General features: G+C 42.6%; 1 protein-coding gene and 2 long non-coding RNA genes across 3 annotated transcripts in view; 2 read left to right on the top strand and 1 right to left on the bottom strand.

Annotated features, from left to right (window-relative positions):
- Positions 1-17142, top strand: part of LOC310847220 — a 197388-nt gene that overhangs the window by 155404 nt on the left and 24842 nt on the right. The gene's annotated exons all lie outside the window — the stretch shown is intronic.
- VAPB (VAMP associated protein B and C) overlaps positions 1-17142 on the top strand; it is a 47210-nt gene that overhangs the window by 15671 nt on the left and 14397 nt on the right. The window contains exon 2 of the mRNA XM_083744728.1: positions 12305-12457. Coding sequence (XP_083600854.1) covers positions 12305-12457 — 153 coding nt within the window. The remainder of the gene's footprint in view (positions 1-12304; positions 12458-17142) is intronic.
- LOC310847257 lies at positions 12597-14140 on the bottom strand. Its single transcript, XR_014565733.1, has 2 exons — positions 14077-14140; positions 12597-14039 (listed from the first exon to the last, which is right to left on the bottom strand). It is a non-coding gene; the product is annotated as an uncharacterized lncRNA (long non-coding RNA).

Raw genomic sequence — 17142 nt, 5'->3', positions numbered from 1 at the left:
CAATGGGTTTAGATCAGTCCAAGTGGTGCAGATGGCTGTCTTGTTTTGCCATTTTCTTCAGCACATGACATACAGTGGTGCCCCGCAAGACGAATGCCTCGCAAGACGAAAAACCCGCTAGACGAAAGGGTTTTCCGTTTTGGAGGTGCTTCGCAAGACGAATTTCCCTATGGGCTTGCTTCGCAAGACGAAAATGTCTTGCGAGTTTTTCTGACTCCCCCCCCTTCCCCCTCTTTTTCTAAGCCGCTAAAAGCCGCTAAGCCGCTAATGGGCTTGCTTTGCAAGACGAAAAAACCGCTAGACGAAGAGACTCGCGGAACGGATTCTTTTCGTCTTGCGAGGCACCACTGTACTCCAATGATGGCCTCCGTTGTTTTTGTTAAATGTAGGTCTCTGGTGTAAAAAGGTTGACACTCCTTCTTTAGCTGAATGTGAGGAAAGGCTTGGAAGTTCCTCTAGGCCGGAACTTTCCAAACTGCGTCACGACACGTTAGCGTGTCAGCATGTTGCACGAATGCTCCCCACGCTCCTCCCGGGGCTGGAAAGGGGTTAGTTTAACTTCCGGTCTGCTAGTAAAACTGAATTAATGTGTCACAAAACGATGCAGAACTGAATTACTGCGTCGCGAAATGATGCATGTCTCAAAAAGTGTGTCACCAACATGAAAAGTTTGGAAAGCTCTGCTCTAGGCCAATGTTTCCCCAACTTGGGTCTCCAGCTGCTTTTGGACTACAGTTTCCATCATCCATGACCCACTTGTCTTGCTAGCTAGGGATGATGGGAGTTGTAGTCCAACAACAATTGGAGACCTAAGTTTGGGAAACCCTGGCCAGGTTAAAAGCCAGTTGTACAACATTGTACACACAGGAATCGGTGACAGGTGAGGCAGCTGCCACAGTGATGAGTGCAAAGAGCTTCCATGAGATTGCATGCTTGAATGCCTCTCTCTTTTTATGGATGAGGAGCTGTTTTAGTAAAGCCAGCAGTACATACCCTCCAGCCTAGAACATGCTACACAACTATGAAGTAGACAATGGTAATGTTGGGCCCATTGCTGCCTGGCTAATGGAGATAGAGCCGTACATATCTTTATACTTAAGTGGTCCAGTGCACTTGATGTGTTTGAAAGATTTTACCGCATCAGACTGGTAAGTATGAATTTGCCTGGTTGCTGCAATTGAGTACGAATCCAGTGACGGATGAGGGAATCTTTTCTAAACAATTTATTCCTTTGCTCTCCAAAAAGGTTTAAAGGTGCTGCCAAGGGAGAAGCCCTTTTCAGCTGTTGCCCCCTCCCCAATGTTTGGAATGCTCTCCCTAGGGAAGTCTGCCTTTCACCAACTCATATATATTGATTTCAGTGCCAGGCAAAAAACATTTTGTATCACCAGACCTCTTATATTGGCTGCTTCTTTGTGTGAAGTTACTTTTAAAGATTTAAGTTTGTGGTGCTTGTAGGGGGTGGGTAGGTGTTGCATATGAACTGTGGCACATTTGTGTGTGTGTGTTCGCCAGAGCTGAGTGCCTTACTGCAAGTTGCATTTGAATCCCGAGTGTTTTGCATTTGAAAGGTGGTTACCTTATATTGTACATCGACTTGTGATTAATACTTAATAAATAATATTGCAAAGGGCAGGGATTTGGTGGGCTCACGGCCATTTCTTCCTCAACCTGGTGCCCTCTGGGTAGGAACGCGGGTGGCACTGTGGCCTAAACCACTGAGCCTCTTGGACTTGCTGATCGGAAGGTCGGCAGTTCAAATCCCCGCGATGGAGTGAGCTCCCGTTGCTCTGTCCCAGCTTCTGCCAACCTAGCAGTTCGAAAGCATGCCAGTGCAAGTAGATAAATAGGTACCAATGCAGCGGGAAGGTAAACAGCGTTTCCGTGTGTTCTGGCACTTGTCACGGTGCGCCAGTAGCGGTTTAGTCATGCTGGCCATATGACTCGGGAAAGCTGTCTGTGGACAAACGCTGGCTCCTTTGGCCTGAAAGCAAGATGAGCGCCACAACCCCATGGTCGCCTTTGACTGGACTTAACCATCCAGGGGTCCTTTACCTTACCTTTTACCTTTACCTTTGCCCTCTGGGTGTTTGGACTACAACGCCCATCAGTACCTGGCATCAAAACTGCACAGGTTGAAACAAATGGGAGTTGTAGTCCAAAACATCTGTAGTCCGCATTTTTTCGCAAGTCTGTGTTACATAGGGGGGTGGGTATCCCAGCCTGTTCATCTAGGCCTTGAGATCTCTCTTACACCTTAAACACTGAGAGACTACACAATTCTGCTCTAACTCTTAAACATACAGACAGTTCATGTCCTGTGAACAAATAGGACAGCCCAGTTATGGAATCCAAAACGTTAATCCTTTTTTTCAAAACAAAACAAAACCCCAAACAGATGTTTGTTTGAAACCGAAACCTAAGCAAGGAAGACTTTTGAAACTTGTGCATACTTTGCTGTGTGGGTGGCTATTTTTGTTTGTGTTGCAGAGTTGTTAAGAGTCCCACTCAGCTGTGTTGCTGGTCCAAAATGCACCAAACAATAACATACCGGATAAATTATATTGGGAGATTGTCATTTTGAGTTGCACACGACAGTTTCCTAGGAGTGTTTGCTTCCGCCTCGGTGACAGGTGAGGCATCTCATCACCTTCGCATTATCTCCCTAAAGTGGTTTTGCCAAATAACCAGCAGCCCCCTAAGGCAGAGATGGGCAGAAGACACACCAGGATCTATTGGTAAATTTCTGAATGATTTGCAGTAAATTCCCAGGTGTTTTTGATCCTCATATTTTTATTTTCCAGAAATGGAAATAACTATGAAATGCTTCTAAGTAATGGTACCAAAATCTGAAGTAGGGGCAGGATGGAGCGATTGGGAGCGAAAGTTTGAGTGAAAAGATGGTGAGCCCAGTTCTGGTACTAAAACCACTTTTGAGGCTGTGCTAAGGCAGGATATGTTCCTTACTTCTGTGTCTCCCCTATTTTTTGCATCTGCCTTTGGTTGGTGGGTAGGGACACGGGTGGCTCTGTGGTCTAAAACCACTGAGCCTCTTAGGCTTGCCGACCAGCAGGTCGGCAGTTCGATTCCCCGCAACGGGGTGAGCTTCTGTTGCTCTGTCCCAGCTCCTGCCAACCTAGCAATTCAAAAGCATGCCAAAAAGTGCAAGTAGATAAATAGGTACCACTCCGGCAGGAAGGTAAACGGCATTTCCGTGTGCTGCTCTGGTTTCGGCATAGTGTTGCACCAGAAGCTGGTCACATGACCTGGAAAAACTGTCTGTGGACAAACGCCGGCAAAGTGAGATGAGCGCTGCAACCCCAGAGTCGTCTGTGACGAGTCAATTGTCAGGGGTCTCTTACCTTTACCTTGGTTGGTGGACCTATGAGTTTTAATGCAAACAACATAGATTCTCTTTGAAGTCTGCCCACTCCTGCTCCAAGGAATTTTGAGCTTACAAAACTTGTTTTGTTTGTTCTTTCGGTATGTAGGAAAAAAGTCCATTGGAGTTTCCATTGTGCTCTTCCAAAGGAAAATCTTAACTGGGGGAGAGGGCAGCGCTGAGTGGGAAGCTTTGCTACCAAGCAGAGGCTGTGCATCTAGTGGACTTAAGTGGAACAGGATTAATCAATCCAGAGTAAATAAACTGCAGAACAATGCACAGCGTTTCAAGTTTGGCATTTTAATCATGTTCAGTTTGTGTTTTTTTATGTTTTCCCTTTCCGGTTTGAATGTAGAAATTGTGGCTTAAGTTTTTAATTACGGTTCTGTCCTATGCAGTGTTTCCTTTTGTTTAACTGGAAAGAACTCTCTTCGATGAATCACTGTCCTTTCTCTTTTTTCCCCCTTTTGCAATACAATTCCTGTGTTCTAAGTGAAAGTGGTTCAGCATTTCCCCATGTACTCCTCCGGTGTAGCTCAACCTTCTCCAGCCTGATTCCCTTCAGTTGTTTCGGACTACAAGGCCCATCAGCCTCAGTCAACATGAATGTTGGTGAAGACTGGTGTAGCTGCGTGGCTTGCAGAGTGGATGATTGGCCATATGTTCAGACAAAACCTGGTTCATGTACTATCTGGGATGGCAGAACCCATGCCTTCTCCTTATGCAGCTTTTGTGCTCAAGAGCTGTGTGGCGAGCCATGATCTGATCCACATAGACTTAGGTGGGTGTAGAATCTGCATGTTGCTTTGAAATATGCCTGGCAACTAGAATGTATGAAACTTTAAGTTGGTGGCAGATGATAAAGGCAGAGGCAGACTACCATTCTCTCTTTGCGATTTTAAGCTTTCCATATTTCGAATGAACGTTTCCCAACAAGGGACTTGCAGAAATTGTTACTTTGCATATCCTCCTGGCTTCCCATTTCACAACGTTCTTAGGATAAGATTATGCTATTACGGGCGTCTCCAGAGATGCAAGACGAAGGTGAAAAGTTGTCACACACAGCTTTAGAGATGCTAAAGGATGGCATGTGTGTGCATAGAATCAGAATTGGAAGAGACCCCAAGGGTCATCTAGTCCAACCCCCTCAATGCAGGAATCCTGCCTGCAGCTGCCCCCGGATGGGCTCGAACCACCAAGCCAGGCGCACTGACCCATTGCACCAAAGAGCCCTGCATAAACGTGAGTTTCATTACCCCTCCCCACAATCCCTGCTCATTTTCTCTAGTTTAAAAACCATGGATGCAAAGCCTATGCTGGCTAGATTGATGACTATATGGAAACTGACATATTAACTGGTACAAATGAGAGCAAAAGGGTGCCTCTTCTCTACATGCAGTCGCAGTTCCATCATGCATATATACCCTCCCTGCAGCACATTGCAGGAAATTACAAGAAAGGGCCAAAGGCAGTTGCAGGTGCAAAAACAAACAAACTCCCGTGTGTATTCCTGGGGTGCTTTCCTACAGTCTGTACCAGCCTTTCCCAGCCTAGTGATTTGGACTACAACTTCCATGAGCCTCAACCAGCACACAAGAGGGCGTCAGTTCGTGAAAGGCTGATCTTTAGCAAGACAATCCAACGGTAAGGCAGGTTGGGTGGAATCCAAAATAGCACTAAGTGAACATTTAACCAGCGCGACAATACCTACTTGTGCTACTAGTCTCCACCTCTCCCTTCCCCCTGCATGGGATTCCCCATACTCCCTGGAAAAGACTTGGGGAAGGTGCCAGCTGGGATGAAGGGGGAGGCCTGTTGTGCAAGAGGAAATCCTTGTACAGTTGGGACACAGTACTTGAATACCACCCATTAGCTAGAATTACAGCAGAGGTATATAATGCGGCTTCTTATTTTTAATGCGTGTTGCATTAAGTACTGTCTGTCTATATTGATGTGTTAGCTTGCTCCTTTGTTTTAAAATACAGAAAGTGCCTCACTTAAAATACGAAAGCATTTACCGTATTTTTCGCCCCATAGGACGCACTTTTCCCCCTCCAAAAATGAAGGGGAAATCTGTGTGCGTCCTATGGGGCGAATGCAGGCTTTCGCTGAAGCCTGGAGAGCAAGAGGCATCGGTGCGCACCGACCCCTCTCGCTCTCCAGGCTTCAGGAAGCTTTCCGCAAGCCCGGCGGGAGGTCCCACGGGCGCACGAGGCTTGGGGTGGCAGCCTGCCGCCCGAAGCACGGGGAGCCCTCCGGAGGGTGCCCCGTGCTTTGGGCAGGTGTGTGCAAGGCTCCCCCCCCTAAAAAAACCCGAGGTGCGTCCTATGGGCCGGTGCGCTCTATAGGACGAAAAATACGGTAGCTACGGATTCTGTGCCGACTTCCTGTCGTTGGTGGTGATTTTAAAAACGATTGCTTTAGTGCTGTTGTCAGTAGAGGCAGTCCAGAGTACCAGCTTTCAAGCTTGGCGGACATTGACTCATCTGCCACAAAGCCCCCTTGTAAGAGAGTGCAAGGTCTCAACTGTTTGGGCTGTGTGGCTGACGTTGAACTTTTAGAATAGACATAATGTTCTTTTGCCATAGTTCCTTTAGCACACATTTTACTTGAAAATAGATGCAGTTCTGTAATGCCACTGCACAAAGTGGTTAGTTTAGATTGATGCGCCGCTGGTATATTAAGTACAAAATGAACTGTGGCAAACTTGGAAATTATGCAGTATTCTATGTTCTTTTTTGGAGGAATTGTTCGCCGGCTTCTGGGCTGCTAACTATTGTTGTAGTCTGTAAAATTTCTCAGAACAATATAATAGGGTGTGAATTTGTGAATATGTCCTTTTGCTCTCTTGACCAAAGCGAAGCTGATAGCCAGTTCCCCACCCACCCCACCCCAAAATACCATTCTGATCTTCTCATTATTAACTTTTAGTTTCCCCTGCAGTTTGTTAAAGGTGTTGATGATTGTTACGAGACCCTTGTTCCCCCTCCCCATTTTCAGAGAGGTTTGACAACCAGTCTGTCTTCCCAAGGAACTCTGGGAATTGTAGGTCTGAGAGAGGAATCTGAGAACAACTCTCAGCACCCTTTTTATCAAGCTACAGTTCCCAGGATTCTTTGCAGTGGGCGAGCCATGGCTGTTTAAATCCCTCCTGCTAAACAAGTTTTCTAGAATGAGTCTGTGCCTTCAGATAAAGGATGCATAGAGCCCCATTATTTTCTCCTGGAGAAACATAACATATTTTTGTTTAGACTTGGATTTGTGTGTGGTTGTGCTTTACCTATTCCTGTTTGGAAGGAAGGCTGTACTGTGCAGTGTGATCTTTGTTGCCAGGTAAGAATTGATGGCATCCGCACTGCAGACTGAAAACTGGCTTCCACTTATTGACCACGGTTTAGCGTGACACACAGATAGGTCCACTGTGTCCAATAACATCTGATTAGAAGTCCAGAGGATTATGATTTACGTTAAATATACACTTACAGCCATTATTTATACCATTCTCTTCTGGGTGGAACAGTTCTAATTTTGTTTATAATTGTATATTATTGAAACCCACCTTGGGACCTTATGGTGAAGTCCGTATAATTTTTTTATTAATACAATAAATTGCAGCAAAGAAAATAGGATCGGTTGTTAAGACTAACCTGTATTGCCTAGCTTGCCATCAGTGCTGCAGATTAAAGAACACAAGATTTTGTCTTGCTGGGTGAGACTAAAAATAAATCCACTTGGCCATATGTTTTTGGGAACCGCACAAACAAGTCAAGAAGGCAACAGCTCTCATCTAATCCCAGCATCTAGCCTTAAACCATATGAAACTAGTGACTGTTTCCACATATTGTGGTAATGAGTTCCATAAGTCAATTGACCCGATTCTTAAGCAAATAGCTTTCATAGGGTGCCTCCCCTAACTTCAAGTATTACCGGGGAAAGGGGGAGAGAATACCAGCTGTTTCCATGCTGCTCATAATTTTATAAACCTCTGCCATGTGCCTACTTGGAGCTTTTTAAAAGGAAAGGAAGAATGCTCCATTTTGTTTTCTTCCTAGGGAATCTGTTAACCACTTGCAGAAAGCATATCTATCTGTGAGTATGCTGTTGCTTCTTAATATACCTTTTAGTGGCCAATCTTGATCAAAATTCTGCAATGGTAGGGAAAATAATGAGTTGTTTTTGTGTGTGTGGTGTTGTGTTTTTTTTACAGTACGTAAGATGAACTTGCAGTGGTCTGGTGCAAATTTTGTGCATCTTCTCATAGAGAAGCACTGAAATAAAATAAAGTAAACCAAAACAGTTCTAGGCTCGAAGGGAACTCATAAAAATCTAAACTGCAGTCAGAAGTCATACCTGAAATTTTATCCTCCGGCAGCTTCCTTCAGCTATTGACCAGAGAAGTAATTAACTCCTGACCTTTCATATCTGCCCATAATAGCAACATCCCATTTAGAAACTTGGAGAATCTGCAAGCTGAGTTATAATATAGTTTACTAGGGGGCTATTTATAACTGGTGCTAACAAGGCTTTGCATGCCCTGCTATTTAAAGTTGGGAACCTCATACGTCTAAACACCGCTCTAGAAAACATTTGCCGGAGCAATACACAAATGGAATCAAGTGCTGGTGCTGCACAGTGAAGAGCAAGGGTTGTGAGCCAGGAAGTTATGGGGCCAGAGGTCAGCTTAGCTATTAATTCGCTGGGGTGGCAGCTAGACATTGCCTGTGCCCTGGCCTCATCCCCATTTTACATTTTGGGAGGGGGTCAGCAACTGGGGGCCTGCAACAAAATGCTGTGCTGCAGAGTGTTTTGGTACAGGTTCAGGTCACTCAATTCCACCCTCTCCCCACCACATCCCTGGTTTCCTCCAACATATTCAACATATTCTGTACCACATATTGCATGCTCCGTCCTTTGTAGTCTTTTTGGCTCTCCTCCCCTGCCGTAGGCTTTTTTCTTTCTTTTAAAAAAATAGCTCTGCAAATGTTGGATCGTGCAGACCTTTGTGCTATTTTGGCAACCTAAGTAGTGCCACACACAGTCTGAACCACAAAAATAGAAGGAATGATAACTTGGCTTGCCTCTTGTGTGTCTGTCATGGGGTCCCAGCACACAGGAGGCAGTGTTAGAAGCTCAGATTTATAAGCTCCTTAAACCAGGGTTGCAGTCTCCAAAACGGAATGCCTAGTTGCCATTTTTGGGCCAGACGGTTTGAAAGGCTTTTTTGTTGTTGTTTGTTTCCTGAAATCCATTCTGATTGTGCTAGTTGTTGTTGTTTAGTCGTGTCCGACTCTTCGTGACCCCATGGACCAGAGCATGCCAGGCCCTCCTGTCTTCCATTGCCTCCTGCAGTTTGGTCAAACTCATGCTGGTAGCTTTGAGATGTCCAACCATCTTTTCCTCTGTCGTCCCCTTCTCCTTGGGCCCTCCATCTTTCCCAACATCAGGGTCTTTTCCAGGGAGTCTTCTCTTCTCATGAGGTGGCCAAAGTATTGGAGCCTCAGCTTCAGGATCTGTCCTTCCATGGGCTTACCTCCAAATATTATAAGGTATTGAAAGATTACTTGATACATCCATTAATGGAGGTTTGCAATGAAATTATGGAGGGGAAGAAGGCACCGGAATCGTGGAAAGAAGCTTTCATCACATTGATACCTAAATTAGAAACTGAAAAGACACAACTTAAGAACTACCGTCCCATTTCCCTTCTAAATGTGGATTATAAAATATTTGCAGACATTTTAGCAAGTAGATTTAAAAAAGTTTTAAACGAAGTGATCCATAAGGATCAGGCAGGCTTTCTCCCAGGTAGACATTTGTTTGCTAACACAAGGAACATTATCGATATTTTGGAACTTTTGCAAACAAATATTAATACAAAAGCAGTGTTAATATTTATAGATGAGGAGAAGGCCTTTGACAATATTTCATGGAAGTTCATGAAGAAAAACCTGGAAGGGATGGGAGTGGGATGGGGATTTGAAAATGGGATAGATGCAATCTACTCAGAACAAAAGGCTAAATTGATAGTTAACAATGTGGTGACGGAAGAGTTTAAAATTGAAAAAGGAACACGACAAGGTTGCCCTATCTCTCCTTTGTTATTCATTTCGGTCCTGGAGGTGCTCTTGAATATGATTAGAGGGGACCGGTTGGTTGAAGGAATTCAGGTCGGAGCGAAACAGTATAAACTTAAAGCTTTTGCAGATGACCTGGTTTTGACTTTACAGGAGCCAGAATCTAGTACGAAAAGGGTATTACAATTGACTCATGAGTTTGGTCGGGTGGCGGGATTTAAACTAAACAAGCAAAAAACTAAGGTATTCGGGAAAAATTTGACACCTTCAGAATCAGAAAGGTTTCAGAAAGAGACAGAGTTAAATGTGGTCAAAAAAGTAAGATACCTAGGGGTAAACATAACAGCCATAACATAATCTGAGTTTATTTAAGGATAACTATGAAAAGTGCTGGTCAGAAATTAAAAGGGATCTAGAAGGTTGGTCAAGATTGAAACTTTCCTTGTTGGGCCGAATTGCTGCTATAAAGATGAATGTACTGCCAAAAATGCTGTTTCTGTTCCAGACTCTACAGATTGTGGATAAAGTGGAGTGTTTCGGAAGGTGGCAAAGAGATATCTCCAAATTTGTCTGGCAGGGCAAAAAGCCCAGAATTAAGTTTAAGATATTAACTGATGCTAAAGAAAGAGGGGGGTTTGCCCTGCCAGACTTAAGGTTGTATTATGAATCAGCAGCTTTTTGCTGGTTGAAAGATTGGCTGCTTCTTGAAAACACTGATGTTCTAGATCTGGAAGGTTTTAACAATGCTTATGGATGGCATGCATATTTGTGGTATGACAAGGTTAAAAGTCATAAGGCTTTCAAGAACCATATTGTTAGGAAAGCAGTGTTTAATGTCTGGACAAAATATAAAGACTTATTAGAAAACAAGACCCCAAGGTGGTTATCACCAATGGAAGCCAAGGCTCGGAAAAGACTCAATATGGAGGCCAAATGGCCGAAATATTGGGAAATACTAGAAAAATATGGAGATAATTGGAGGCTGCAGAGTTTGGAGAAATTAAAAGATAAAGTGCGAGATTGGCTACATTATGCTCAGATTAAAGAGGTTTTTAATTTGGATAAAAAGATAGGATTTCAGGTGGAAAAATTGAAGTTGGAAACAGAATTGTTAGAACCTAAGACTAAGGTACTCTCAAGAATTTACAACTTGCTGTTAAAATGGAATACACAAGATGAAACGGTTAAATCAGCTATGATAAAATGGGCACAGGACATTGGGTATAATATCATGTCTGCTGACTGGGAAAGGTTATGGACCACCGGTATGAAGTTCACGGCATGTAATGCCTTGAAAGAAAATATTATGAAAATGATATATAGGTGGTACATGACTCCAGTCAAGCTTGCAAAAATATATCATCTGTCTGACAATAAATGTTGGAAATGTAAGGAAACTGAAGGACCGTTCTTTCACCTCTGGTGGACTTGCCCTAGGGTTAAGGCTTTCTGGGAAATGATATATAATGAGTTGAAAAAGGTATTTAAGTATACCTTCCCTAAGAAACCAGAGGCCTTCCTTTTGGGCATTGTTGGCCAGAGGGTGTTAAAGAAGGACCGAACATTCTTTATGTATGCAACAACGGCAGCAAGGATACTTGTCGCCAAACATTGGAAAACCCAAGATTTGCCCACACTGGAAGAATGGCAGATGCAACTGATAGACTATATGGAACTAGCAGAAATGACTGGCAGAATCCGAGACCTGGGAGAGGAAGCAGTGGAAGAGGATTGGAAGAAATTTAAGGACTATTTACAAAAATATTGCAAATTGTATGAGTGTTAAGAAGGATGCAAGATTGAAAATAACATGGCACCACTAAGCTAGTTGAAAAGAATATGAGGACAAGTGAAAACTAAGAAAAGAAAATTTTTTGGATAAATTTTATGTTTAAATTAAGTATTTCAGTTTTAGATAAAAGTATCTAAAGTTAGGGACACAATATTGGAAAATTACAAAATAAGAATTGAAACAAGGTGATAAATTGCTGGTTAAAGTTTTATAAATCAGGAACGCAGGAACGAGAGATGTGAGGAAGTCCAAAAAGCGAATAAAATATGGTTATTATCTAATTGATTCTGTTGTGGTATGCTTTTTGTATAAGGTGTAAGTGCTTTTTCTTTTTCTTTTTTTGTTGTTTTTCTTTCTCTTTATTGTATTAATAAAATCTTTAATAAATATTTAAAATAAAAAAAAGGATCTGTCCTTCCAGTGAGTATTCAGGGCTGATTTCCTTCAGAATGGATAGGTTGAATCTTCTTGCAGTCCATGGGACTCTCAAGAGTCTCCTCCAGCACCATAATTCAAAAGCATCAATTCTTCGGCGATCAGCCTTCTTTATGGTCCAGCTCTCACTTCCATACATCACTACTGGGAAAACCATACTTTTAACTATATAGACCCTTGTTGGCAAGGTGATGTCTCTACTTTTTAAGATGCTGTCTAGGTTTGTCATTGCTTTTCTCCAAAGAAGCAGGCGTCTTTTAATTTCATGACTGCTGTCACCATCTGCAGTGATCATGGAGCCCAAGAAAGTAAAATCTCTCACTGCTGGTAAAACATAACAAATAGAATTCTACAAGGCAGTGTTGCTAGTGTGTGAAAATGGTCAAGATTCATAGACCTCCAGATGGTGGAGATGTCAGGCGCCATCGTGGAGTTTGGGCACCTTCACTTGGTCGCAGGTAGGCGATAGCCAGGTTAAAAATGTTATTGGCACCTGGCTTATTTCGAACTCTGAGCTCAAGCCTCCTGGTAGGTGCACACATCTGTAGGAATAGAAAAGCCCAAGGTACTTTCTGAAATATTTGGAAAATGTTTTGACGTGTCCTTTGTTTTGTCCCGCAGGCCCATTCACAGACGTCGTCACCACGAACTTGAAACTTGGCAACCCTACAGACAGAAATGTGTGCTTCAAGGTGAAAACCACAGCACCACGCAGATACTGCGTAAGACCCAACAGTGGGATTATAGATGCAGGAACGTCAATTAATGTGTCTGGTAAGTTATTCTGACATAACAGCCCCAACATTGCAATGAGCACGGTGATCTCTTATTTTAACAACTCCATCCATTTCCCCAGGTTTGCTTGCTTTGCCTCCTGGTATAGTAGGACAGCAAACAGAGAAAGGGAGAGATGTTAAGTAAAAGCTCTGTTTTTTATTAATTATGTCGTTTCATTTATGAAGCGATTCATTAAGGGATAATGAAAAATGAACTTTACAAAGCAGGCAATCCATTTTCGATCATTTATTCTAAAATGATTTAGAGCAAATCTGCTGAACTACAAATACTGCACAAAAGCAATAAGGAATAAAAACTTAAATGAAAACAGTGAGGTACAAAAAGATTATAGAAAAATAATGGTTCAGTTAGCAAATGAGGAGGACTCAGTAGCAAATGGTGAATATTGTATTTTCTGGCATATAAGACTACTTTTTAACCCAGGAAAATCTTTTCAAAAGTTGGGGGTTGTCTTATACGCCGGCTACAGCAGCAGCTCCTGCAGCAACTCCCCACCAAAGGATAAAACGACAGCAAATTAAAGCAGAAGACACCAAGCTCTCTAGATGAAGCAGAAATAGACTTGAAAATTGGCCCCAGAAGCCCCCGGCCACTGGAAAGTGGAGCGGATTTCCGAGCTGGACTGGAGACTGGTTTTTTAAATTTTTATTTGGTGTGTGTTGGAAGAGGGGTAGTCTTATACAGCGAGTATATCCCAAACACTATATTTTAACTAGAAAAGTTGGGGGGTCGTCTTATACACCCAGTCATCTTAAACGCCGGAAAATACGGTACATAAAGCTGTCTGACAGTCGAGCTTCTATCTGCTCATACTGTAGCAGCTCTACAGGGTCTCAGAAAGAGGTTTTTCGTATCACTTCCTATGTGATCCTGTTAACTGGAGATAACAGATTGAACCTGGAACCTTCAGCATGGAAAGTTTGTTTTGTTTTCCAGCTGATCTTGTCTCATTCCCTTGTAGCGTGTTAACCTTCCTGGGACAGGACAGAGTGTCCAAACTGTTTAAGAAAGGATGCAAGGTTCTCAAGCGATGCAAGGCCGTATTTTTAAAGGGCCATGGTTTGTAAGTCAACAACAAACCATGGCTTCAGATGGTAGCTCTATTAAAACAATAGTTTGCTGCTGCGCAATAAATAGTTGGGAGTAGGTGAACTTAGTAGTGACTTGAGTGGAAGATTAAACACATGATTAAATTAATCTCCTTGATTTCAGGGGGATTTAAAAGTGCCTGGTTTTTGGCAGGTTTGTGCTGTTAGCTTAATACAGGCCTGTATCTCTTAACCATTATCAGTTGATTTTTAGAGCAATTTCACTTCTGGAATAAAACAGGTATAGATATATTTGACCTTTTAAGCATGCTAAGTCTGTAGACTTCAGATGCTCAATAGGACAGATGGAAATACTAAATCAATTTGGTTAATGTCTTCCTTAATTAAACCATCAGCTCTATTGAAAATGTGCTCTTCAGCTACACTTTTATATGCATGAGAATTGCCACTAGTTCCTTGGTGCTCAAAGATCTGATTGCAACTAGAGCCTTATTTTGTAATGCACAAGGCTAGTTCTTGGTACACGTTTCTGCAATTATTTCTTACAAACAAATGCATGCAGTGTCTTTCTCTTCAGCTGTGGGTATTACTCTGATTGGCTGCCAAAAAAGGTTATTTAATTTTCTTCGTAAAAATTTTGTAGAACTTTGTAAAACTCTTTACTACCCAGTGCATAAAATAGGCAGCTTTTAAATCTGTGTTTTAAACTAGGTCTGTTTGTCTCCTGGGTAATGTATCTTTCAGCAAGAATTGTCTGTCAGACTGTGATGGCCACCTTTAAAAAGCCATGTTGGCTATTTCTCTATTGAAAGGGAAGGCTTCATCTGAATGCTTGTTTAAACCTGGCTGATAGCTGCATTGTGAATATCACTAACAAATACAACTGTTTTTGGCTGAAGGAGACTTAGATGCATCTATAGAATTCTACTGTATTTATGGAATTTACTGAGCAGTCTTATGCTGAAATAATGTGTGTTGTGTTTTGTGGACTTAACTCCCAGGTAGGATTGCAACCTCAAAAGTATAAATGCCTTCTAGAAAGGTATGTGGGGGAGGGAGGTATTTCGTCAGAAGGATAGCAGATTTTTCTTACATCTCCAACCACTTCCAGAGTGGTTTTAACAGGCAATCCCTCTTGCCATGGAACTGTGGGGATTTTGTAGTGCTGGGAGTTGAAAGGAGGTGGCTATTCCCCTTAAACTAGATTTCCTAGGATTCTTTGAGGGAATCCGTAACTGTTAAAAGTGGTATAATACTGTTTTAAATGTATGCTTTAGATGGGGCCTAGATCAGAGGTCACCAGAACAAGGAAAGCAGCAATTCACAACAGCTTGTGCTCCCGTCATAAAGATGCCAACCTCCTCTAAATGCAAATTACACACACACACACACACACGATTTTGAACATCATATATGACTGCAAGTTTACACAGAAATTATCCTCTAATGCAGTAGATTGTCTTGCACAACAATTTTCATACTGAACATTTTGGAAGAGTAAGACCTTGTCCAGCAAAGGCATTTCACTCATTCCAAAGGAGAAGGCCTGTCCATAGGATGTTCTTCGGTGTTCCCTCAGATTCCCCCCCCCCCTTTTCCATTGTAAAAAGGGGGGGGGGAGAGCCTGTGAGGGAGGAAACAAAGAAATCCCCCTCTCCCTGAACATTTCCAGTCCTTTTGTCTACTTCAGAAATAGAGAATCTGTGACTCTTTTGATGATGAACCTGCAGCTTCCTTCATCCCAAACGATTGGCCATTTTAGGCTGATAGGGATATGGAATCGTAGAATTGTAGAGTTGGAAGTGACCCCAAGGGTCATCTAGTCCAGCCCCATGAAATGCAGGAATATGGAGGCCAACAACATCTGGAGGGCCACAGGTTTCTCACCCTCTCTATCACCAGTTCCCAAATGCCTGTGGCAGACTTTTTCTCTGCTTAGCGGAAACTCGTTAAAACTTCAGCAGACTTGAGCATTTATAATCTGTTCCCTACAGGCAGTGGTGTGGGCTTTCCAGAAAATTTTGAATCAGAAAATGATCCGGAAAATTTCCTGTGCAAGTTAGGATAATTTCCATATCATAATTTGCCTCAGAAAACTTTCTGATCTAATTTATCATGTCAGATTTACTTGCATTTAGTAAACAAAACTAAAAATGTAAAGCTGCCAAGTTTGCCTAATGCCAAATTTGTGATTGGCATCCATTCCTTGGTGATACTGAATATATGAAGCATTTTCTAAAAAAAAAAAAAAAAATCCCCAGCAAAATAGAGCTGTGGAAAATTTACTGTGGGCAAATGCCTCTGGGCCTCCACCAGGCAGATAACCCAGAGCTCTCATGTACTGTAGTTTGAGTGCCTCCATCTCCATTATATATGACTACAGGTTTACACAGAAATTAAAAATAAGAACCCTATTATATAAATTAAAATTAGTGTCTTAAGACAGCCTGATTTGGCAGGCGTTCCTCATTGTGTTCCAGACTACCAACAACACCAGATGACATTGGATAGGCCATTATTTGTGTTCTTTGTCATCCAATTGTCTCTCACTTTAGGACCCCCCCCCTCAAAAAAAGCATGCTTGGAAGAGACAATGCTCACCTCATTTCCACTGTCATTTGGATATATATTCTCAATGGCAGTTTTGCAACTTGGGGCTCATATGGCCAACGGCCATAGCAACATAAAACAAGCAATATATACAATTAAAAAGACAACAATGGATAAAAAGGACAATCAAATGATCAAGACTATCGTTCAGATAGTGGCCCTTAATCTCATTGCACCCTCGATAAACCTAGCAACCTTTGCTGTTGTCTGATCATTTTGATCTGATAACAGAAAGAACAATGTGGCCGCAGATGGGCAGCCTGGGATGGTGAGTAGAAGTGGGGTAATGATCTTATTTCTCAGGTCTTTATAAAGGGGAGAGGACAGGATGGGGCTCATATTTATATACTTCTTGTTTGCTCGGGTAGAGGATAAAGAGGTGATTTGTGGGGGGTTGTAAACTAACTTATTGCACAAATGTAAAATTCATATCCATTGCACTGTCCTTTTTCCACTTCCTTTTTTTCTGCTCCCCACTGGCCATGTGACCCACTCCCCTGAAAAATAACCAGAAGGAAATGATGGCCCTCTGGCAGAAAAAAAATATGTCCCCACCCCTGTTCTGAACCTTCCTCCTTCAGTTGCACATGTGTTAATAGAAGAAGGCCTGAGAAACCAGAGTTTCAGCCGCTTTGTCAGGTTTTTCACATGGGAGTTCTTGGTTCTGCCACAAGTGAAGGGGGTGGGGGGTTTCTCATGCTTTGTCTTTCACAGAATGACGTGGCATTTAATTGTTAGCTGGCTGAATCAGTAATGCACTTAAAAGAGTCCATTTCCAGGACTGAAGCGGCAGGATGCAGGGATAATCAATACACTTTCAGCCAAGCAAAGGGTGGCTATACCCCTCAAAGCTAGCACGGCCATTTCCATCTCTCCTCCTGGTGTTTGCTGGTTTAATTCTGCTTCGTAGCTCCCCATATCTCCCACCTGTGCTGCACCTTTAAGCAGCTTATTTCTAGCGTCCTTGGGAGCATGTGGCCTTCATTTCGCGCACGGCCTTCT

The sequence above is a fragment of the Podarcis gaigeae genome, assembly GCF_964106915.1.
Source record: "Podarcis gaigeae genome assembly, chromosome: 6".
Lineage (NCBI taxonomy): Eukaryota > Metazoa > Chordata > Lepidosauria > Squamata > Lacertidae > Podarcis > Podarcis gaigeae.
Note: the sequence above shows the minus strand (reverse complement) of the source record. Positions and strands in the feature narration are given on the sequence as shown.